Raw genomic sequence first — 25,044 nt, 5'->3', positions numbered from 1 at the left:
AGGTTTAGGGGTTAAGTTTTAGGGTTAGGTTTAGGGGTTAAGTTTTAGGGTTAGGTTTAGGGGTTAAGTTTAAGGGTTAGGGGTTAAGTTTTAGGGTTAGGTTTAGGGGTTAAGTTTTAGGGTTAGGTTTAGGGGTTAAGTTTTAGGGTTAGGTTTAGGGGTTAAGTTTTAGGGTTAGGTTTAGGGGTTAAGTTTAAGGGTTAGGTTTAGGGGTTAAGTTTTAGGGTTAGGTTTAGGGGTTAAGTTTTAGGGTTAGGTTTAGGGGTTAAGTTTAAGGGTTAGGTTTAGGGGTTAAGTTTAAGGGTTAGGTTTAGGGGTTAAGTTTTAGGGTTAGGGGTTAAGTTTTAGGGTTAGGGGTTAAGTTTTAGGGTTAGGTTTAGGGGTTAAGTTTTAGGGTTAGGTTTAGGGGTTAAGTTTTAGGGTTAGGTTTAGGGGTTAAGTTTAAGGGTTAGGTTTAGGGGTTAAGTTTTAGGGTTAGGTTTAGGGGTTAAGTTTTAGGGTTAGGTTTAGGGGTTAAGTTTTAGGGTTAGGTTTAGGGGTTAAGTTTAAGGGTTAGGTTTAGGGGTTAAGTTTTAGGGTTAGGTTTAGGGGTTAATTTTAAGGGTTAGGTTTAGGGGTTACGTTTTAGGGTTAGGGAAAATAAGAACTTGAATGGGAATCAAATTGTTGGTTCCCAAAAAGTCCTCAAGTATAGTAAGACATATCTCTCTGTGTGTGTGTGTCTGTACCTGTTCTTATCAAACACAGTCATCTGAGCTACGAACGTCGTTTCTCCAACTTCTTCTTGTCTGACGGTGGAGCTTCTCTTCTTCCTGTTACACACATCCTCTGTACCAATACAAGACTGGGGTTAACACACACACACACACACATCCTCTGTACCAATACAAGATTGGGGTTAACACACACACACATCCTCTGTACCAATACTAGACTGGGGTTAACACACACACACATCCTCTGTACCAATACAAGACTGGGGTTAACACACACACACACCCTCTGTACCAATACAAGACTAGGGTTAACACACACACACACACACACACATCCTCTGTACCAATACAAGAATGGGGTTAACACACACACACATCCTCTGTACCAATACAAGACTGGGGTTAACACACACACACATCCTCTGTACCAATACAAGACTGGGGTTAACACACACACATCCTCTGTACCAATACAAGACTGGGGTTAACACACACACACACACACACACATCCTCTGTACCAATACAAGACTGGGGTTAACACACACACACATCCTCTGTACCAATACAAGACTGGGGTTAACACACACACACACACACACACACACACACACACACACACATCCTCTATTCCAATACAAGACTGGGGTTAACAAACACACACACACACACACACACACACATCCTCTGTTCCAATAGAAGACTGGGGTTAACACACACACACATCCTCTGTTCCAATACAAGACTGGGGTTAACACACACACACACACATCCTCTGTACCAATACAAGACTGGGGTTAACACACACACACACACACACACATCCTCTGTTCCAATACAAGACTGGGGTTAACACACACACACATCCTCTGTTCCAATACAAGACTGGGGTTAACACACACACACATCCTCTGTACCAATACAAGACTGGGGTTAACACACACACACACACACATCCTCTGTTCCAATACAAGACTGGGGTTAACACACACACACATCCTCTGTTCCAATACAAGACTGGGGTTAACACACACACACATCCTCTGTTCCAATACAAGACTGGGGTTAACACACACACACACACACACACATCCTCTGTACCAATACAAGACTAGGGTTAACACACACACACACACACACACGCATCCTCTGTTCCAATAGAAGACTGGGGTTAACACACACACACACACACATCCTCTGTTCCAATACAAGACTGGGGTTAACACACACACACACACATCCTCTGTACCAATACAAGACTGGGGTTAACACACACACACACACACACATCCTCTGTACCAATACAAGACTGGGGTTAACACACACACATCCTCTGTTCCAATACAAGACTGGGGTTAACACACACACACATCCTCTGTTCCAATACAAGACTGGGGTTAACACACACACACATCCTCTGTTCCAATACAAGACTGGGGTTAACACACACACACATCCTCTGTTCCAATACAAGACTGGGGTTAACACACACACACATCCTCTGTACCAATACAAGACTGGGGTTAACACACACACACACACACACATCCTCTGTTCCAATACAAGACTGGGGTTAACACACACACACATCCTCTGTTCCAATACAAGACTGGGGTTAACACACACACACATCCTCTGTTCCAATACAAGACTGGGGTTAACACACACACACACATCCTCTGTTCCAATACAAGACTGGGGTTAACACACACACACACACACACATCCTCTGTACCAATACAAGACTGGGGTTAACACACACACACACACACACACACATCCTCTGTTCCAATACGAGACTGGGGTTAACACACACACACACACACATCCTCTGTACCAATACAAGACTAGGGTTAACACACACACACACATCCTCTGTACCAATACAAGACTAGGGTTAACACACACACACACACACACATCCTCTGTTCCGATACAAGACTGGAGTTAACACACACACACATCCTCAGTACCAATACAAGACTGGGGTTCACACACACACACACATCCTCAGTGCCAAATCAAGACTGGGGTTCACACACACACCCTGTACCAATACAAGACTGGGGTTCACACACACACACACCCTGTACCAATACAAGACTGGGGTTCACACACACACACACACACCCTGTACCAATACAAGACTGGGGTTCACACACACACACACACACTGTTACAATACAAGACTGGGGTTAACACACACACACACATCCTCTGTACCAATACAAGACTGGGGTTAACACACACACACACACACACACACACCCCCCCCTGTACCAATACAAGCCTGGGGTTAACACACATCCTCAGTACCAAATCAAGACTGGAGTTCCCCCCACCCACATGTAGTTTAACTCCAGCACTAAGCCCACCTATATTCTCATTGGTCTGTCCATTGACCAGTCCGTTGTGCTGCGTCCTGCCTGGTCCAGACACTCTGAACAACAGGGAGTAGGACTTGACCGTGTGGCCGTTGCTGGCATCAAACTCACTACTGGACACCACCAGAGAAGGACAGGAGCCCGGCTTGGACTGACTGCTGGGACTGCTGCTGTCTGGGTTCAGAGGCACCTGTTTCTTCCCTGTAGGAACCTGCTTCACTGGACAGCTCACATCCTGGAGGTGGGAGAGAACAGGGGGAGTGGAAATGTGTATGGGAGAGTGGGGTGAAAAGAGAGAAGAGGATGAGAGAGATAGAGGGAGTGGGAATGTGTATGGGAGAGTGGGGAGAAAAGAGAGGATGAGAGAGAACGGGGGAGTGGAAATGTGTATGGGAGAGTGGGGAGTGGGAATGTGTATGGGAGAGTGGGGAGTGGGAATGTGTATGGGAGAGTGGGGAGTGGAAATGTGTATGGGAGAGTGGGGAGTGGGAATGTGTATGGGAGAGTGGGGAGTGGGAATGTGTATGGGAGAGTGGGGAGTGGAAATGTGTATGGGAGAGTGGGGAGTGGAAATGTGTATGGGAGAGTGGGGAGTGGAAATGTGTATGGGAGACACACACATTTTTGTCACTTAGCAGACGCACTCTCTCTCTCTTACCTTCCTCTTCTTGTGACAGACTTTAACCAGCAGCACCTCTAGAGAAACAGAGTTCTGCTCATTCTCTGAGGCTACGGATGACTTCTCTGTAGAGGGAATGAGAAGACAGTAACCGTCAGGATGAGAGGGGAATAAGGAGACAGTAACCGTCAGGATGAGAGGGGAATAAGGAGACAGTAACCGTCGGGATGAGAGGGGAATAAGGAGACAGTAACCGTCAGGATGAGAGGGGAATAAGGAGACAGTAACCGTCAGGATTAGAGGGGAATGAGGAGACAGTAACCGTCAGGATGAGAGGGGAATGAGAAGACAGTAACCGTCAGGATGAGAGGGGAATGAGGAGACAGTAACCGTCAGGATTAGAGGGGAATAAGAAGAGAGTAACCGTCGGGATGAGAGGGGAATAAGAAGACAGTAACCGTCAGGATGAGAGGGGAATAAGAAGACAGTAACCGTCGGGATGAGAGGGGAATAAGAAGACAGTAACCGTCAGGATTAGAGAGGAATAAGGAGACAGTAACCGTCAGGATGAGAGGGGAATAAGGAGACAGTAACCGTCAGGATGAGAGGGGAGTAACCGTCAGGATGAGAGGGGAATAAGAAGAGAGTAACCGTCGGGATGAGAGGGGAATGAGAAGACAGTAACCGTCAGGATGAGAGGGGAATAAGAAGACAGTAACCATCAGGATGAGAGGGGAGTAACCGTCAGGATGAGAGAGGAATAAGAAGACAGTAACCGTCGGGATGAGAGGGGAATGAGAAGACAGTAACCGTCAGGATTAGAGGAGAATAAGAAGACAGTAACCGTCAGGATGAGAGGGGAATAAGAAGACAGTAACCGTCAGGATGAGAGGGGAATAAGAAGACAGTAACCGTCAGGATGAGAGGGGAATAAGAAGACAGTAACCGTCAGGATGAGAGGGGAATAAGAAGACAGTAACCGTCAGGATGAGAGGGGAATAAGAAGACAGTAACCGTCGGGATGAGAGTGGAAAAATAAGACAGTAACCGTCGGGATGAGAGGGGAATAAGAAGACAGTAACCGTCAGGATGAGAAGGGAATAAGAAGACAGTAACCGTCAGGATGAGAGGGGAATAAGAAGACAGTAACCGTCAGGATGAGAGGGGAATAAGGAGACAGTAACCGTCAGGATGAGAGGGGAATGAGAAGACAGTAACCGTCAGGATGAGAGGGGAATAAGGAGACAGTAACCGTCAGGATGAGAGGGGAATAAGAAGACCGTAACCGTCAGGATGAGAGGGGAGTAACCGTCAGGATGAGAGGGGAATAAGAAGACAGTAACCGTCAGGATGAGAGGGGAAAAAGAAGACAGTAACCGTCGGGATTAGAGGGGAATAAGGAGACAGTAACCGTCAGGATTAGAGGGGAATAAGAAGACCGTAACCGTCAGGATTAAAGGGGAATAAGAAGACAGTAACCGTCAGGATGAGAGGGGAATAAGAAGACAGTAACCGTCAGGATGAGAGGGGAATAAGAAGACAGTAACCGTCAGGATGAGAGGGGAAAAAGAAGACAGTAACCGTCGGGATTAGAGGGGAATAAGGAGACAGTAACCGTCAGGATTAGAGGGGAATAAGAAGACCGTAACCGTCAGGATTAGAGGGGAATAAGGAGACAGTAACCGTCAGGATGAGAGGGGAATAAGAAGACAGTAACCGTCAGGATTAGAGGGGAATAAGAAGACAGTAACCGTCAGGATGAGAGGGGAATAAGAAGACAGTAACCGTCGGGATGAGAGGGGAGTAACCGTCAGGATGAGAGGGGAATAAGAAGACAGTAACCGTCAGGATTAGAGGGGAATAAGAAGACAGTAACCGTCAGGATTAGAGGGGAATAAGGAGACAGTAACCGTCGGGATTAGAGGGGAATAAGGAGACAGTAACCGTCAGGATGAGAGGGGAATGAGAAGACAGTAACCGTCAGGATGAGAGGGGAATGAGGAGACAGTAACCGTCAGGATGAGAGGGGAATGAGAAGACAGTAACCGTCAGGATGAGAGGGGAATGAGAAGACAGTAACCGTCAGGATGAGAGGGGAATAAGAAGAGAGTAACCGTCGGGATGAGAGGGGAATAAGAAGACAGTAACCGTCATGATGAGAGGGGAATAAGAAGACAGTAACCGTCGGGATGAGAGGGGAATAAGAAGACAGTAACCGTCAGGATTAGAGAGGAATAAGGAGACAGTAACCGTCAGGATGAGAGGGGAATAAGGAGACAGTAACCGTCAGGATGAGAGGGGAGTAACCGTCAGGATGAGAGGGGAATAAGAAGACAGTAACCGTCTGGATGAGAGGGGAATGAGAAGACAGTAACCGTCAGGATGAGAGGGGAATAAGAAGACAGTAACCATCAGGATGAGAGGGGAGTAACCGTCAGGATGAGAGAGGAATAAGAAGACAGTAACCGTCGGGATGAGAGGGGAATGAGAAGACAGTAACCGTCAGGATGAGAGGGGAATAAGAAGACAGTAACCGTCAGGATGAGAGGGGAATAAGAAGACAGTAACCGTCAGGATGAGAGGGGAATAAGAAGACAGTAACCGTCAGGATGAGAGGGGAATAAGAAGACAGTAACCGTCAGGATGAGAGGGGAATAAGAAGACAGTAACCGTCGGGATGAGAGTGGAAAAATAAGACAGTAACCGTCGGGATGAGAGGGGAATAAGAAGACAGTAACCGTCAGGATGAGAAGGGAATAAGAAGACAGTAACCGTCAGGATGAGAGGGGAATAAGAAGACAGTAACCGTCAGGATGAGAGGGGAATAAGGAGACAGTAACCGTCAGGATGAGAGGGGAATGAGAAGACAGTAACCGTCAGGATGAGAGGGGAATAAGGAGACAGTAACCGTCAGGATGAGAGGGGAATGAGAAGACAGTAACCGTCAGGATGAGAGGGGAATGAGGAGACAGTAACCGTCAGGATTAGAGGGGAATAAGAAGAGAGTAACCGTCGGGATGAGAGGGGAATAAGAAGACAGTAACCGTCTGGATGAGAGTGGAATAAGAAGACAGTAACCGTCGGGATGAGAGGGGAATAAGAAGACAGTAACCGTCAGGATTAGAGAGGAATAAGGAGACAGTAACCGTCAGGATGAGAGGGGAATAAGGAGACAGTAACCGTCAGGATGAGAGGGGAGTAACCGTCAGGATGAGAGGGGAATAAGAAGAGAGTAACCGTCGGGATGAGAGGGGAATGAGAAGACAGTAACCGTCAGGATGAGAGGGGAATAAGAAGACAGTAACCATCAGGATGAGAGGGGAGTAACCGTCAGGATGAGAGAGGAATAAGAAGACAGTAACCGTCGGGATGAGAGGGGAATGAGAAGACAGTAACCGTCAGGATTAGAGGAGAATAAGAAGACAGTAACCGTCAGGATGAGAGGGGAATAAGAAGACAGTAACCGTCAGGATGAGAGGGGAATAAGAAGACAGTAACCGTCAGGATGAGAGGGGAATAAGAAGACAGTAACCGTCAGGATGAGAGGGGAATAAGGAGACAGTAACCGTCAGGATGAGAGGGGAATGAGAAGACAGTAACCGTCAGGATGAGAGGGGAATAAGGAGACAGTAACCGTCAGGATGAGAGGGGAATGAGAAGACAGTAACCGTCAGGATGAGAGGGGAATGAGGAGACAGTAACCGTCAGGATTAGAGGGGAATAAGAAGAGAGTAACCGTCGGGATGAGAGGGGAATAAGAAGACAGTAACCGTCAGGATGAGAGGGGAATAAGAAGACAGTAACCGTCGGGATGAGAGGGGAATAAGAAGACAGTAACCGTCAGGATTAGAGAGGAATAAGGAGACAGTAACCGTCAGGATGAGAGGGGAATAAGGAGACAGTAACCGTCAGGATGAGAGGGGAGTAACCGTCAGGATGAGAGGGGAATAAGAAGAGAGTAACCGTCGGGATGAGAGGGGAATGAGAAGACAGTAACCGTCAGGATGAGAGGGGAATAAGAAGACAGTAACCATCAGGATGAGAGGGGAGTAACCGTCAGGATGAGAGAGGAATAAGAAGACAGTAACCGTCGGGATGAGAGGGGAATGAGAAGACAGTAACCGTCAGGATTAGAGGAGAATAAGAAGACAGTAACCGTCAGGATGAGAGGGGAATAAGAAGACAGTAACCGTCAGGATGAGAGGGGAATAAGAAGACAGTAACCGTCAGGATGAGAGGGGAATAAGAAGACAGTAACCGTCAGGATGAGAGGGGAATAAGAAGACAGTAACCGTCAGGATGAGAGGGGAATAAGAAGACAGTAACCGTCGGGATGAGAGTGGAAAAATAAGACAGTAACCGTCGGGATGAGAGGGGAATAAGAAGACAGTAACCGTCAGGATGAGAAGGGAATAAGAAGACAGTAACCGTCAGGATGAGAGGGGAATAAGAAGACAGTAACCGTCAGGATGAGAGGGGAATAAGGAGACAGTAACCGTCAGGATGAGAGGGGAATGAGAAGACAGTAACCGTCAGGATGAGAGGGGAATAAGGAGACAGTAACCGTCAGGATGAGAGGGGAATAAGAAGACCGTAACCGTCAGGATGAGAGGGGAGTAACCGTCAGGATGAGAGGGGAATAAGAAGACAGTAACCGTCAGGATGAGAGGGGAAAAAGAAGACAGTAACCGTCGGGATTAGAGGGGAATAAGGAGACAGTAACCGTCAGGATTAGAGGGGAATAAGAAGACCGTAACCGTCAGGATTAGAGGGGAATAAGAAGACAGTAACCGTCAGGATGAGAGGGGAATAAGAAGACAGTAACCGTCAGGATGAGAGGGGAATAAGAAGACAGTAACCGTCAGGATGAGAGGGGAAAAAGAAGACAGTAACCGTCGGGATTAGAGGGGAATAAGGAGACAGTAACCGTCAGGATTAGAGGGGAATAAGAAGACCGTAACCGTCAGGATTAGAGGGGAATAAGGAGACAGTAACCGTCAGGATGAGAGGGGAATAAGAAGACAGTAACCGTCAGGATTAGAGGGGAATAAGAAGACAGTAACCGTCAGGATGAGAGGGGAATAAGAAGACAGTAACCGTCGGGATGAGAGGGGAGTAACCGTCAGGATGAGAGGGGAATAAGAAGACAGTAACCGTCAGGATTAGAGGGGAATAAGAAGACAGTAACCGTCAGGATTAGAGGGGAATAAGGAGACAGTAACCGTCGGGATTAGAGGGGAATAAGGAGACAGTAACCGTCAGGATGAGAGGGGAATGAGAAGACAGTAACCGTCAGGATGAGAGGGGAATGAGGAGACAGTAACCGTCAGGATGAGAGGGGAATGAGAAGACAGTAACCGTCAGGATGAGAGGGGAATGAGAAGACAGTAACCGTCAGGATGAGAGGGGAATAAGAAGAGAGTAACCGTCGGGATGAGAGGGGAATAAGAAGACAGTAACCGTCATGATGAGAGGGGAATAAGAAGACAGTAACCGTCGGGATGAGAGGGGAATAAGAAGACAGTAACCGTCAGGATTAGAGAGGAATAAGGAGACAGTAACCGTCAGGATGAGAGGGGAATAAGAAGACAGTAACCGTCAGGATGAGAGGGGAGTAACCGTCAGGATGAGAGGGGAATAAGAAGAGAGTAACCGTCGGGATGAGAGGGGAATGAGAAGACAGTAACCGTCAGGATGAGAGGGGAATAAGAAGTCAGTAACCATCAGGATGAGAGGGGAGTAACCGTCAGGATGAGAGAGGAATAAGAAGACAGTAACCGTCGGGATGAGAGGGGAATGAGAAGACAGTAACCGTCAGGATGAGAGGGGAATAAGAAGACAGTAACCGTCAGGATGAGAGGGGAATAAGAAGACAGTAACCGTCAGGATGAGAGGGGAATAAGAAGACAGTAACCGTCAGGATGAGAGGGGAATAAGAAGACAGTAACCGTCAGGATGAGAGGGGAATAAGAAGACAGTAACCGTCGGGATGAGAGTGGAAAAATAAGACAGTAACCGTCGGGATGAGAGGGGAATAAGAAGACAGTAACCGTCAGGATGAGAAGGGAATAAGAAGACAGTAACCGTCAGGATGAGAGGGGAATAAGAAGACAGTAACCGTCAGGATGAGAGGGGAATAAGGAGACAGTAACCGTCAGGATGAGAGGGGAATGAGAAGACAGTAACCGTCAGGATGAGAGGGGAATAAGGAGACAGTAACCGTCAGGATGAGAGGGGAATAAGAAGACAGTAACCGTCAGGATGAGAGGGGAGTAACCGTCAGGATGAGAGGGGAATAAGAAGACAGTAACCGTCAGGATGAGAGGGGAAAAAGAAGACAGTAACCGTCGGGATTAGAGGGGAATAAGGAGACAGTAACCGTCAGGATTAGAGGGGAATAAGAAGACCGTAACCGTCAGGATTAGAGGGGAATAAGAAGACAGTAACCGTCAGGATGAGAGGGGAATAAGAAGACAGTAACCGTCAGGATGAGAGGGGAATAAGAAGACAGTAACCGTCAGGATGAGAGGGGAAAAAGAAGACAGTAACCGTCGGGATTAGAGGGGAATAAGGAGACAGTAACCGTCAGGATTAGAGGGGAATAAGAAGACCGTAACCGTCAGGATTAGAGGGGAATAAGGAGACAGTAACCGTCAGGATGAGAGGGGAATAAGAAGACAGTAACCGTCAGGATTAGAGGGGAATAAGAAGACAGTAACCGTCAGGATGAGAGGGGAATAAGAAGCCAGTAACCGTCGGGATGAGAGGGGAGTAACCGTCAGGATGAGAGGGGAATAAGAAGTCAGTAACCGTCAGGATTAGAGGGGAATAAGAAGACAGTAACCGTCAGGATTAGAGGGGAATAAGGAGACAGTAACCGTCGGGATTAGAGGGGAATAAGGAGACAGTAACCGTCAGGATTAGAGGGGAATAAGAAGACCGTAACCGTCAGGATTAGAGGGGAATAAGAAGACAGTAACCGTCAGGATGAGAGGGGAATAAGAAGACAGTAACCGTCAGGATGAGAGGGGAATAAGAAGACAGTAACCGTCAGGATGAGAGGGGAAAAAGAAGACAGTAACCGTCGGGATTAGAGGGGAATAAGGAGACAGTAACCGTCAGGATTAGAGGGGAATAAGAAGACCGTAACCGTCAGGATTAGAGGGGAATAAGGAGACAGTAACCGTCAGGATGAGAGGGGAATAAGAAGACAGTAACCGTCAGGATTAGAGGGGAATAAGAAGACAGTAACCGTCAGGATGAGAGGGGAATAAGAAGACAGTAACCGTCGGGATGAGAGGGGAGTAACCGTCAGGATGAGAGGGGAATAAGAAGACCGTAACCGTCAGGATTAGAGGGGAATAAGAAGACAGTAACCGTCAGGATGAGAGGGGAATAAGAAGACAGTAACCGTCAGGATTAGAGGGGAATAAGAAGACAGTAACCGTCAGGATTAGAGGGGAATAAGAAGACAGTAACCGTCAGGATTAGAGGGGAATAAGAAGACAGTAACCGTCAGGATTAGAGGGGAATAAGAAGACAGTAACCGTCAGGATTAGAGGGGAATAAGGAGCCAGTAACCGTCAGGATTAGAGGGGAATAAGGAGACAGTAACCGTCAGGATTAGAGGGGAATAAGAAGACAGTAACCGTCAGGATTAGAGGGGAATAAGGAGACAGTAACCGTCAGGATGAGAGGGGAATAAGAAGACAGTAACCGTCAGGATTAGAGGGGAATAAGAAGACAGTAACCGTCAGGATTAGAGGGGAATAAGAAGACAGTAACCGTCAGGATTAGAGGGGAATAAGAAGACAGTAACCGTCAGGATTAGAGGGGAATAAGGAGCCAGTAACCGTCAGGATTAGAGGGGAATAAGGAGACAGTAACCGTCAGGATTAGAGGGGAATAAGAAGACAGTAATTGTCAGGATTTAAACAAATACTGTGCATGTGATATCTGATTAAATTGATATTTGCCATCGTCCCTGCAAACAAGTTAAACACTTACCGACCATCATCCCTACAAACATCAAGTTAAACACTTACCGACTTTATGAAAGAACCCAGTGAAGGTGAGTTGCAGGTGTGAAGCCAGGCTGGAGACAGAGTTATACAAGAGTTACCAAAAAGACCTTAGATCTCATTATTTCAGGTATGAATGGATTCATTCAGGACTATGGATATCAAGCACTTTGGGAGTTAAAGTAATAGTCCACTCAAAAAAAATATTCTGGTATTCTACTCATTGATACAGTCCCATTTTGTTTTGCAAGTCATTGGTTAAAGTACATGACTTTGGCCTGGAGAACTTTCAACTAGGAAAATGATACAGTGATGATGTGGCCTGCTACAACAGTGGACTAATGGAAAGAGACCAGAGCTGTGTTCGAATACCCATACTAACATACTGTATACTACCTACTTAATGAGTACCCATACTAACATACTGTATACTACCTACTTAATGAGTACCCATACTAACATACTGTATACTACCTACTTAATGAGTACCCATACTAACATACTGTATACTACCTATTTAATGAGTACCCATACTAACATACTGTATACTACCTATTTAATGAGTACCCATACTAACCTACTGTATACTACCTACTTAATGAGTACCCATACTAACATACTGTATACTATCTACTTAATGAGTACCCATACTAACATACTGTATACTACCTACTTAATGAATACCCATACTAACATACTGTATACTACCTACTTAATGAGTACCCATACTAACATACTGTATACTACCTACTTAATGAGTACCCATACTAACATACTGTATACTACCTACTTAATGAGTACCCATACTAACATACTGTATACTACCTACTTAATGAGTACCCATACTAACCTACTGTATACTACCTACTTAATGAGTACCCATACTAACATACTACCTACTTAATGAGTACCCATACTAACATACTGTATACTACCTACTTAATGAGTACCCATACTAACATACTGTATACAACCTACTTAATGAGTACCCATACTAACATACTACCTACTTAATGAGTACCCATACTAACATACTGTATACTACCTACTTAATGAGTACCCATACTAACATACTGTATACAACCTACTTAATGAGTACCCATACTAACCTACTGTATACTACCTACTTAATGAGTACCCATACTAACATACTACCTACTTAATGAGTACCCATACTAACATACTGTATACTACCTACTTAATGAGTACCCATACTAACATACTGTATACAACCTACTTAATGAGTACCCATACTAACCTACTGTATACTACCTACTTAATGAGTACCCATACTAACATACTGTATACTACCTACTTAATGAGTACCCATACTAACCTACTGTATACTACCTACTTAATGAGTACCCATACTAACATACTGTATACTATCTACTTAATGAATACCCATACTAACATACTGTATACTACCTACTTAATGAGTACCCATACTAACATACTGTATACTACCTACTTAATGAGTACCCATACTAACCTACTGTATACTATCTACTTAATGAGTACCCATACTAACATACTGTATACTACCTACTTAATGAGTACCCATACTAACATACTGTATACTACCTACTTAATGAGTACCCATACTAACATACGGTATACTACATACTTAATGAGTACCCATACTAACATACTGTATACTACCTACTTAATGAGTACCCATACTAACATACTGTATACTACCTACTTAATGAGTACCCATACTAACCTACTGTATACCCATACTAACATACTGTATACTACCTACTTAATGAGTACCCATACTAACATACTGTATACCCATACTAACATACTGTATACTACCTACTTAATGAGTACCCATACTAACCTACTGTATACCCATACTAACATACTGTATACTACCTACTTAATGAGTACCCATACTAACATACTGTATACTACCTACTTAATGAGTACCCATACTAACATACTGTATACTATCTACTTAATGAATACCCATACTAACATACTGTATACTACCTACTTAATGAGTACCCATACTAACATACTGTATACTACCTACTTAATGAGTACCCATACTAACCTACTGTATACTATCTACTTAATGAGTACCCATACTAACATACTGTATACTACCTACTTAATGAGTACCCATACTAACATACTGTATACTACCTACTTAATGAGTACCCATACTAACATACGGTATACTACATACTTAATGAGTACCCATACTAACATACTGTATACTACCTACTTAATGAGTACCCATACTAACATACTGTATACTACCTACTTAATGAGTACCCATACTAACATACTGTATACTACCTACTTAATGAGTACCCATACTAACATACTTTATACTACCTACTTAATGAGTACCCATACTAACATACTGTATACTACCTACTTAATGAGTACCCATACTAACATACTGTATACTACCTATTTAATGAGTACCCATACTAACCTACTGTATACTACCTACTTAATGAGTACCCATACTAACATACTGTATACTACCTACTTAATGAATACCCATCCTAACATACTGTATACTACCTACTTAATGAGTACCCATACTAACATACTGTATACTACCTACTTAATGAGTACCCATACTAACATACTGTATACTACCTACTTAATGAGTACCCATACTAACATACTGTATACTACCTACTTAATGAGTACCCATACTAACATACTGTATACTACCTACTTAATGAGTACCCATACTAACATACTGTATACTACCTACTTAATGAGTACCCATACTAACATACTGTATACTACCTACTTAATGAGTACCCATACTAACATACTGTATACTACCTACTTAATGAGTACCCATACTAACATACTGTATACTACCTACTTAATGAGTACCCATACTAACATACTGTATACTACCTATTTAATGAGTACCCATACTAACCTACTGTATACTACCTACTTAATGAGTACCCATACTAACATACTGTATACTACCTACTTAATGAATACCCATCCTAACATACTGTATACTACCTACTTAATGAGTACCCATACTAACATACTGTATACTACCTACTTAATGAGTACCCATACTAACATACTGTATACTACCTACTTAATGAGTACCCATACTAACATACTGTATACTACCTACTTAATGAGTACCCATACTAACATACTGTATACTACCTACTTAATGAGTACCCATACTAACATACTGTATACTACCTACTTAATGAGTACCCATACTAACATACTGTATACTACCTACTTAATGAGTACCCATACTAACATACTGTATACTACCTACTTAATGAATACCCATACTAACATACTGTATACTACCTATTTAATGAGTACCCATACTAACATACTGTATACTACCTACTTAATGAGTACCCATACTAACATACTGTATACTACCTACTTAATGAGTACCCATACTAACATACTGTATACTACATACTTAATGAATATATACTATTAGTAAAAATGTAAGTAAACTGTAAACAAACAGTATCCTTTCAGTTGAGCGTACTAGCTCTTCGCCCGTCTGCAGGAAGTTGATTCTGTTGCTATGCAACCTCTTGCTAGCTTGTTAGCATAACAAATAACTAGCTAGACATTTTACGACTTCGGGTGTGTTCATAAATTCAAATCTGGACTGCCAGAGTTGTGTTGTCAGATTGTCTGTTTGTAAATTCAGAGTGTTTGGCTCTCAAAGTGTTAACCCTAGTGGGATTTGAACTTGCAACCTTCCGGTTACTAGTCCAATGCTACCCAGTCGCCCCAGTTAGTGTGGTTAGTATCGGAACACAGCTCTGGAAGATGATGGTCTGTTTACCTGTGTGCCTTCTGCTCAGCCCTCTTCTTCTCCACTCTGTACAGCAGGTGATCCACCCTGGAGGACTTCCTGACCCCCCCCCCAGAGAACCCCCCCCCAGGGTTAATAGACAGAACACACTGGGGATTTACACTGCATCTCTGAGGCTGTGTCCTCCTCCTCCTCCACACTTGTGTTGCATACTCCCCGTCAAGGATTTAACCACGCTGGAAAGGTGCCCCACCCACTGCTCCACCCACTGCCCCACCCACTGCCCCACCCACTGTTCCTAGGCCGTCATTGAAAATAAGAACTTGTTCTTAACTGACTTGCCTAGTTAAATAAAGGTAAAATAAAATAAAAAACTGCTCCACCCACTTCCCCACCCACTGCTCCACCCACTGCCCCTACAACCATCCAATGATGTTAAATCCATGACAGGAAGTGTGAAAGTGGGAGAATCAGACGTCACCACTAAATGAAGATATATATCATCGTAAAGTGAGGATGTATTCAACCCACTGAGCTCTGTACACTCCTTGAAAATGGAGTGAAAATGGCAGATTTTGGGGGTATTTATAAATCTCCTAAACTGTAACAGTGGCTGTACGGTAAGACGCTATACATGATGTCAGAGCTCAGTGGCTGTACAGTAACATGCTATACATGAGGTCAGAGCTCAGTGTCTGTACAGTAACACGACATCAGAGCTCAGTGTCTGTACAGTAACACGCTATACATGACGTCAGAGCTCAGTGTCTGTTCAGTAACATGCTATACATGACATCAGAGCTCAGTGTCTGTACAGTAACATGCTATACATGACGTCAGAGCTCAGTGTCTGTACAGTAACATGCTATACATGATGTCAGAGCTCAGTGTCTGTACAGTAACATGCTATACATGATGTCAGAGCTCAGTGTCTGTACAGTAACATGCTATACATGACGTCAGAGCTCAGTGTCTGTACAGTAACATGCTATACATGACGTCAGAGCTCAGTGTCTGTACAGTAACATGCTATACATGACGTCAGACCTCAGGCTCTGTGCTTCACAGCTCTGTATGGGTTTTGACTGACAGCCGTTATGAACTAGAGCCCCGTACGTGACCAGAAGTTGTCCCCATCCCTGCCCCTAAATGGGCAACTTTTGTACATTTTTTGTTGACCGAGGGAAGGAAATGCCGTGAATGAAGAGGACTCAAATGTATTTATAAAGATGAGACGTTGAGGACTATAATAAACACTGCTTTGATGTGATACAAGCAAACCAATCATTTCCAGATGATAAAACTACACAGCGTCGACACATTCCAAGATGACATGGCGCCATATCCTGGGTTGTTCCGTTCAGAATGAGCCGGGTTCGTCACCTCGGCACACGCACCAGAATGCACTCACGACTCCTTCCCACAGGCACCAGAATGCACTCACGACTCCTTCCCACAGGCACCAGAATGCACTCACGACTCCTTCCTACACGCACCAGAATGCACTCACGACTCCTTCCTACAGGCACCAGAATGCACTCACGACTCCTTCCTACAGGCACCAGAATGCACTCCCGACTCCTTCCTACAGGCACCAGAATGCACTCACGACTCCTTCCTACAGGCACCAGAATGCACTCCCGACTCCTTCCTACAGGCACCAGAATGCACTCACGACTCCTTCCTACAGGCACCAGAATGCACTCACGACTCCTTCCTACACGCACCAGAATGCACTCCCGACTCCTTCCCACAGGCACCAGAATGCACTCCCGACTCCTTCCTACAGGCACCAGAATGCACTCCCGACTCCTTCCTACAGGCACCAGAATGCACTCACGACTCCTTCCTACAGGCACCAGAATGCACTCACGACTCCTTCCCACAGGCACCAGAATGCACTCACGACTCCTTCCTACAGGCACCAGAATGCACTCACGACTCCTTCCCACAGGCACCAGAATGCACTCACGACTCCTTCCCACAGGCACCAGAATGCACTCACGACTCCTTCCTACAGGCACCAGAATTACCATCAGATTCCCTGAATTGCCCTGTGAAAGCTTAACATCGTATTAATATCATATTTTATAACTTAGCTAGGTCATGTTGACCATAGAACCACCTTTCAAATGATGCCCATCTGACCCAGATGGCGATTTACAATAGAGAACTTTTGGGATTGCGTAAACAACAGTAATAGAATGATGGAGGAGATGCAGGGTTGTGTTCCTAACAAAACAACAAGGGTGCTCTGCTCTAGTTCCTCAACGGCACCGAGAGGAAAGATTAAGAAAAGCACCTTGTAGTTGAAGACTTCTTTCAGACATAAAAGTGCATTGAAATGACTTAGGAACTGTGAACACTTTGGAGAGGTGTGTGGACATTTGATTCTAGATATCACTATAATCAAGAAGAACTCAGGGCCCCAAATATCACTATAATCAAACGATATGCAAAACAGCTAATATAACTTAACACACCCTTTCTCATTTACATAGAGAAAGATATGGCCATTAGCCAACCAGCCTACACGTACATCGTCTCATTTCAGCAGACAATGGTCCTATGTGGTTCAGTTAGGAAGAGTGCAGCGCTAGCAACAAGGTTGATTTTCAATTCCCACAGGGATCACTGGTTTTCAAGAGCATCAAATCTGTGATGATGCATCATGGGTAAATTGATCTACAAATAATAAACAAGTAGTTATATGATGCAAGGTGATTTGTAGATCAGTCAATCTGTAGTCACCTGCAACGTTGAACAAGTCCATAGACATATGTATACATTACATCACTCAGTGAAACAGCAGGGGCAGCCTCCTCCTACACTATGCAGCCCCATGGCGGTTGGCCCTCTGTTAAGATAACAGCATACTCAACCAACCACACACACACACACTCTCCCCTGCAGTAATCCAACAGGGTTAAACCCTACCAACTCTTCAGGTTCCGAGGTCGTCGGGTTCACGGTCATTATGTCTGCTGCTCATGTAGGCTATTTTAAAAAAGACTGGAAACTCATCAAACTCGCTTCATGAGTATGCTGAGAGTGGCTAACATGTCAATGTACACGTGAAAACATTTAACAGATAGAATCAACACCTTCATGCAGGTGTAAGAATACGTCCAAGAGAAATACACAGCGCAGAGGACGAGAGGACGAGAGGACGAGAGGACTAAAAACAAAATATAAACACTAAAAATGGTCAATAGGGAATTGTCAATGTAAATAGGAGTTGGTTTTCAGTTCAACAGCCGTTTAAGAATGTGTGGAATTTTCACTCCTGAACTCAGAGCTCCGTTCTGTACAGTCTGGAGCAGGATACTGGTTATTTGGCCATTGGTCCAGTCATACTGCAAAGGAGTTTTGATTGGTCAACCCCTAGGCTATAAAACAGCATCCTGTTCCTTTGTTCGGGGGGAGAAAAGCTGAGAGGGGAGACTGAACATCTGAACATCCCAGCATAACATCTTGATTTGTCCTTCTCAAATAAACCTATTTTTCCCTCCCCTTGATTTGCTGTGGAGTTTGTGTTATTGAAGAATAACCTAAATGGCTAAGGCAGGTTTTTACCGTGTGCCGTTGGTTCTGGAGTTTCTGTGGGACATGTAGGTGAGGCTTCTGTGCAGAAATATGGGCTGAAAATACAACAACAAAATGACAAGGGAAAAAAAACTATTAGAAATCTGCACTTGCATCTTCTGCACTTTGACAGAAATGTTGCTGCACTTGCATGTTCTGCACTTTCCAATGACAGAAATGTTGCAACTGATTGTCCAATGACCAAACAGATTGTCCAATGACCAAACAGATTGTCCAATGACCAAACAGATTGTCCAATGACCAAACAGATTGTCCAATGACCAAACAGATTGTCCAATGACCAAACAGATTGTCCAATGACCAAAAGAAGGCCATTCTATCTAGTGGAACTGTGCAGCGCATCAAAACTTTACCATCTTCAAAACAGACATCATTAACCAGCCATGTTACAGCTGGTTCAAGGTAAGTCTTTATCTGCTCAACAGAACGCTATTCTAGGAGGTACATGAAATGGTTACCATCTTCATAACAGACACACCATTAGAGGCCACAGACAGTAAAGAATGACAGGTGCTGAGAAGGTTTCCAACGTACCGCTATCAAGTTCCTTGTTCTGAGAAACCTGTAGATCTGGGTCGGTTCTGGAAACACAATAGACTGGTTGAACATTCACTAAGTTCACAGTAAATTACATTGACAATAACATTATATTGATAACAACAGACTGGTGGAACATCCACTAAGTTCACAGTAAATTACATTGACAATAACATTATATTGATAACAACAGACTGGTGGAACATCCACTAAGTTCACAGTAAATTACATTGACAATAACATTATATTGATAACAACAGACTGGTGGAACATCCACTAAGTTCACAGTAAATTACATTGACAATAACATTATATTGATAACAACAGACTGGTGGAACATCCACTAAGTTCACAGTAAATTACATTGACAATAACATTATATTGATAACAACAGACTGGTGGAACATTCACTAAGTTCACAGTAAATTACATTGTTGACAATAACATTATATTGATAACAACAGACTGATGGAACATTCACTAAGTTCACAGTAAATTACATTGTTATCAATATAATGTATAATGTTATTGTCAGACTATTTATCCTAGAAGGGTAATTATTGTTGGCTCTGAAACTGACACTGGGTCAACATTTATTAGCTTACAGTAAATTACATAAACAACAATCTTACTTGTATACTCGTACAGTAGAGTTCAGTACAGTAGAGTATTGTTCAGTTCATTAGAGTTCAGTACAGTAGAGTAGAGTATAGTTCAGTAGAGTATAATGCAGTACAATAGAGTATAGTTCAGTACATTAGAGTTCAGTACAGTTCAGTAGAGGATAGTTCAGTAGAGTATAATGCAGTACAATAGAGTATAGTTCAGTAGAGTTCAGTATAGTTCAGTAGAGTAGAGTGCAGTATTGTATAGTTCCATATAGTATAGTTCAGTTCATTAGAGTTCAGTACAGTATACTCAACTAGTGTGCTCTACTGTATACTGTATGGAACTATACCTTTCTTTACTGTACTCTACTGTCCAAACATGTGAATCCAACTGTGGTTTGTGACTACTATGATTCCCCATTGTAGCCAATTTAATTGCAGAAATTCTGTTACCGATTTTTCTGAAATTCTGTTACCGATTTGATGACTGGATTTGGAGTTGTAATCACTTAATAATTCATTAAAAAAATGTATGTCAGTAAAAACACTCTAGCTAGCTATGTGGGTTTTTGACAACGAAATATCAAGGGATGGTTTTCTTAAACTTACAGAAGGCAGAAACACTTCCCCAAAACAAAATACACTGCTCAAAAAAATAAAGGGAACACTTAAACAACACAATGTAACTCCAAGTCAATCACACTTCTGTGAAATCAAACTGTCCACTTAGGAAGCAACACTGATTGACAATACATTTCACATGCTGTTGTGCAAATGGAATAGACAACAGGTGGAAATTATAGGCAATTAGCAAGACACCCCCAATAAAGGAGTGGTTCTGCAGGTGGTGACCACAGACCACTTCTCAGTTCCTATGCTTCCTGGCTGATGTTTTGGTCACTTTTGAATGCTGGCGGTGCTTTCACTCTAGTGGTAGCATGAGACGGAGTCTACAACCCACACAAGTGGCTCAGGTAGTGTAGCTCATCAGGATGGCACATCAATGCGAGCTGTGGCAAGAAGGTATGCTGTGTTTGTCAGCGTAGTGTCCAGAGCATGGAGGCGCTACCAGGAGACAGGTCAGTACATCAGGAGATGTGGAGGAGGCCGTAGGAGGGCAACAACCTAGCAGCAGGACCGCTACCGCCGCCTTTGTGCAAGGAGGAGCAAGAGGAGCACTGCCAGAGCCCTGCAAAATGACCTCCAGCAGGCCACAAATGTGCATGTTTGCTCAAACGGTCAGAAGCAGACTCCATGAGGGTGGTATGAGGGCCCGACGTCCACAGGTGGGGGTTGTGCTTACAGCCCAACACCGTGCAGGACGTTTGGCATTTGCCAGAGAACACCAAGAGTGGCAAATTCGCCACTGGCGCCCTGTGCTCTTCACAGATGAAAGCAGGTTCACACTGAGCACGTGACAGACGTGAGTCTGGAGACGCCGTGGAGAACGTTCTGCTGCCTGCAACATCCTCCAGCATGACCGGTTTGGCGGTGAGTCAGTCATGGTGTGGAGTGGCATTTCTTTGGGGGGCCACACAGCCCTCCATGTGCTCGCCAGAGGTAGCCTGGCTGCCATTAGGTACCGAGATGAGATCCTCAGACCCCTTGTGAGACCATATGCTGGTGCGGTTGGCCCTGGGTTCCTCCTAATGCAAGACAATGCTAGACCTCATGTGGCTGGAGTGTGTCAGCAGTTCCTGCAAGAGGAAGGCATTGATGCTATGGACTGGCCCGCCCGTTCCCCAGACCTGAATCGAATTGAGCACATCTGGGACATCATGTCTCGCTCCATCCACCGACTGTCCAGGAGTTGGCGGATGCTTTAGTCCAGGTCTGGGAGGAGATCCCTCAGGAGACCATCCGCCACCTCATCAGGAGCATGCCCAGGCGTTGTAGGGAGGTCATACAGGCACGTGGAGGCCACACACACTACTGAGCCTCATTTTGACTTGTTTTAAGGACATTACATCAAAGTTGGATCAGCCTGTAGTGTGGTTTTCCACTTTAATTTTGAGTGTCACTCCAAATCCAGACCTCCATGGGTTGATAAATTTGATTTCCATTGATCATTTTTGTTTGATTTTGTTGTCAACACATTCAACGATGTAAAGAAAAAAGTATTTAATAAGAATATTTCATTCATTCAGATCTAGGATGTGTTATTTTAGTGTTCCCTTTATTTTTTTGAGCAGTGTATAAGGGTTGATTTTAGGAGTCTTTACTTCCAACATGGTTGTGTTTTAATGCATTTCTAAAACCTTTTAATACTTTCTGGTAGATGTTTTCTAAGACCCCCTTTTCCATATGTTTGACCAGAAATCAAAGCCTTTGCTTATTCCTAATTTTTAGGATGGGAAATGGTTGAAAAATATATATATATATATACACACCTTTAAATTTTCCACAAATATAGACTTCCCATGTTGGTGATCATGGGTCCCTTTAACGTGAAAGTGACCCTATACATATTTATGTGTGTTGCATTAATAAATCAAATGTATTTATGAAGCCCTTCTTACATCAACTGATGTCACAAAGTGCTCTACAGAAACCCAGCCTAAAACACCAAACAGCAAGCAATGCAGGTGTAGAAGCACGTTAGTTAGTACACAGTTGCTACCATGCTGTGTTGTCATGTGTTGCTGCCATGCTATGTTGTCTTAGGTCTCTCTTTATGGACTGTTGTGTTGTCTCTCGTCGTGATGTGTGTTTGGTCCTATATTTTTATTTTAATCCCAGCCCCCGTCCACGCAGTGGGTCTTTTGCCTTTTGGTAGGCCGTCAATGTAAATAAGAATTTGTTCTTAATTAGTTAAAAGGTTCAATAAAAAAATTAAACAAATATTTAAAAGGCAGCACGTGCTCATTTCTTAAAGTAGTTCTGGCACATCTCTTCAGAGGAGGAAGTAAGCAAACACGTGGTAAAATAAATTAACTACAGTAGTTAGCTATAAATCTAAAATAGGGGTCAGATTTCTTTGTATACTGATGACTGTCAAATCATGTTGTCAGATGCTTTGAACATGACGTCTTTCTGGTGAAATGTGGTTCTAATTTTGTTTTTCGAAAGATGCCTCACAAGGGACACTATATAAACTAGATTAAATAGAGATTGATTGTAAATGACAATCTAGCAATAAAAAGATAGCTAATCATGCAACAACATTATATGACGACAATGACAGCAACTCACTTTCAAATGCCTGCAAGAACAACTCATGATCGGCTTGAACCAGTTCCATTTTCGGCTTCTTGGCTGCGGGCATCACAACTGCAGTTGTCTGGTGGTGGTAGACACGGCCGTTCGCTCTGCCGCCACCGGTACCAACGTATCCCACAGCCGGACCCGATACGTTGTTGCCGCCGTCAGAAGAACCGTGCTTCTGGGGAGACATGGCCCAGGAAATACAAAATGTCCCAGGTATATTCCAAATATGGAAGAAAAAAAAGTCAAGTCCTTTGTCAAAACAAAGAGTAACGTTACCAAAAACGAGCAGGCTGAAGCTAGCCAGGCGGTGTTAGCCAGCAAAGTTAGCTAGCTATCTTCTTGTCAAATTCATGGAATAAACATTAGTCTTGTTGTAGAAATGCATTGTTTGTTGGCTAGAAAAAAGTTCGTCAGAGAAACTATTTCGATTAAATCGCAAGGACGCACGAAATTAGAGAAGTTAGCAAGCACCCGGCACGTTCACCTAGCTATCTGTGTGTAGCTATGTTTCCTACTGAACGTCAGTTAGCTAGTTATGCTAACCCTGAGCTAGCTTGTTAGCTGGACCTGCTGAATCGCTGTAGATATCACAACAAATAAGGTGAGTTGGAAAGATGCCATGAAATAATGCTATGTTGGTTTGGTAAAGCTACAAAACTCTACGCAAATGAACCATTTCCTGAGAGCTTCTACGAAACAGTCAAATTGACCGTTTTTTTTCTCTCCCACATATCAGGCATAAACTCCCTGAACGCAATAATTCAAATGGTGACTTGAAAGCAACCGCCCTCACAGATCCTAGTCGAATCAGAGACGTTGTTTGGAGAAGTGAGAGTTGTGATTGGTGCGAATCATCACGGGTTGGCAGATGACGTTCGGTAGAGAAACGTTTGCCACTCACACGCAAGTCGTTACTAGTTACCGCAGCCACAAAGTCAGAAGACCCGCCTATCCGACCAATCAGATGAGGGAGTGTGATGACGCATTTTCCGTTTCGCGGGAAACGCCTAATTTTCGAAATGGCGTGTCTGGAGTTCAAGTTTGAGGGCCAATGGTGCTATCAAGACAACTGGGAACTGGAAAAAGTGAGGTCAGTGATCTTCGGGTTGGAAAGTCGGAGCTCAAGAAAAGATGCCAGAGTTCCCGACTTGGACAACCTTTCAAAGCAATTTTTTTTCCAAGTCAGAGATCGTTTTTTTTCTCAACTTCCCAGTTGGCAACATCACTCAAATTTATAACATTGAGTAAGGCCACAAGTTTTGGGGAAAAAAATGGAAAGTTGTCTTTTCTATTTTAGATGGTAGCTAACTTTTGCTACTCTCATCTAAAATGAGCTAGCTAGCTAGCATAAATATTGATGGGAAACCAAGACTTTTCTGAAGCCTTTGGGGCTTTCACCAAATCATGCTGAAAAAAATATTAATTATGCAAATCTTTTAACAATATGCACATTAATGACATCTGCTGGTCAGCAATGAAAAGCAGCATTTGACCTCCGAAAAAAAGAGCAATTTCCAAACGCCTGAAGGTACCACGTTCACCTGTACAAACAAT

The 25,044-nt window shown here is 43.7% G+C and overlaps 1 protein-coding gene across 1 annotated transcript in view; it reads right to left on the bottom strand.

Moving 5' to 3' along the window:
• LOC139421664 (polycomb protein suz12-A-like) overlaps nucleotides 1-24,243 on the bottom strand; it is a 41,701-nt gene extending 17,458 nt beyond the window's left edge. The window contains exons 1-8 of the mRNA XM_071172750.1: nucleotides 23,476-24,243; nucleotides 19,673-19,719; nucleotides 19,109-19,173; nucleotides 15,563-15,631; nucleotides 11,764-11,813; nucleotides 3,758-3,843; nucleotides 3,091-3,334; nucleotides 729-828 (exon numbers count right to left, since the gene is read on the bottom strand). Of these exons, the coding sequence (XP_071028851.1) occupies nucleotides 729-828; nucleotides 3,091-3,334; nucleotides 3,758-3,843; nucleotides 11,764-11,813; nucleotides 15,563-15,631; nucleotides 19,109-19,173; nucleotides 19,673-19,719; nucleotides 23,476-23,677 (863 nt within the window). The 5' untranslated portion in view covers nucleotides 23,678-24,243. The remainder of the gene's footprint in view (nucleotides 1-728; nucleotides 829-3,090; nucleotides 3,335-3,757; nucleotides 3,844-11,763; nucleotides 11,814-15,562; nucleotides 15,632-19,108; nucleotides 19,174-19,672; nucleotides 19,720-23,475) is intronic.
• Between the last annotated feature and the right edge of the window lie 801 nt (nucleotides 24,244-25,044).

This window comes from Oncorhynchus clarkii, chromosome 12, assembly GCF_045791955.1.
Source record: "Oncorhynchus clarkii lewisi isolate Uvic-CL-2024 chromosome 12, UVic_Ocla_1.0, whole genome shotgun sequence".
Lineage (NCBI taxonomy): Eukaryota > Metazoa > Chordata > Actinopteri > Salmoniformes > Salmonidae > Oncorhynchus > Oncorhynchus clarkii.
Note: the sequence above shows the minus strand (reverse complement) of the source record. Positions and strands in the feature narration are given on the sequence as shown.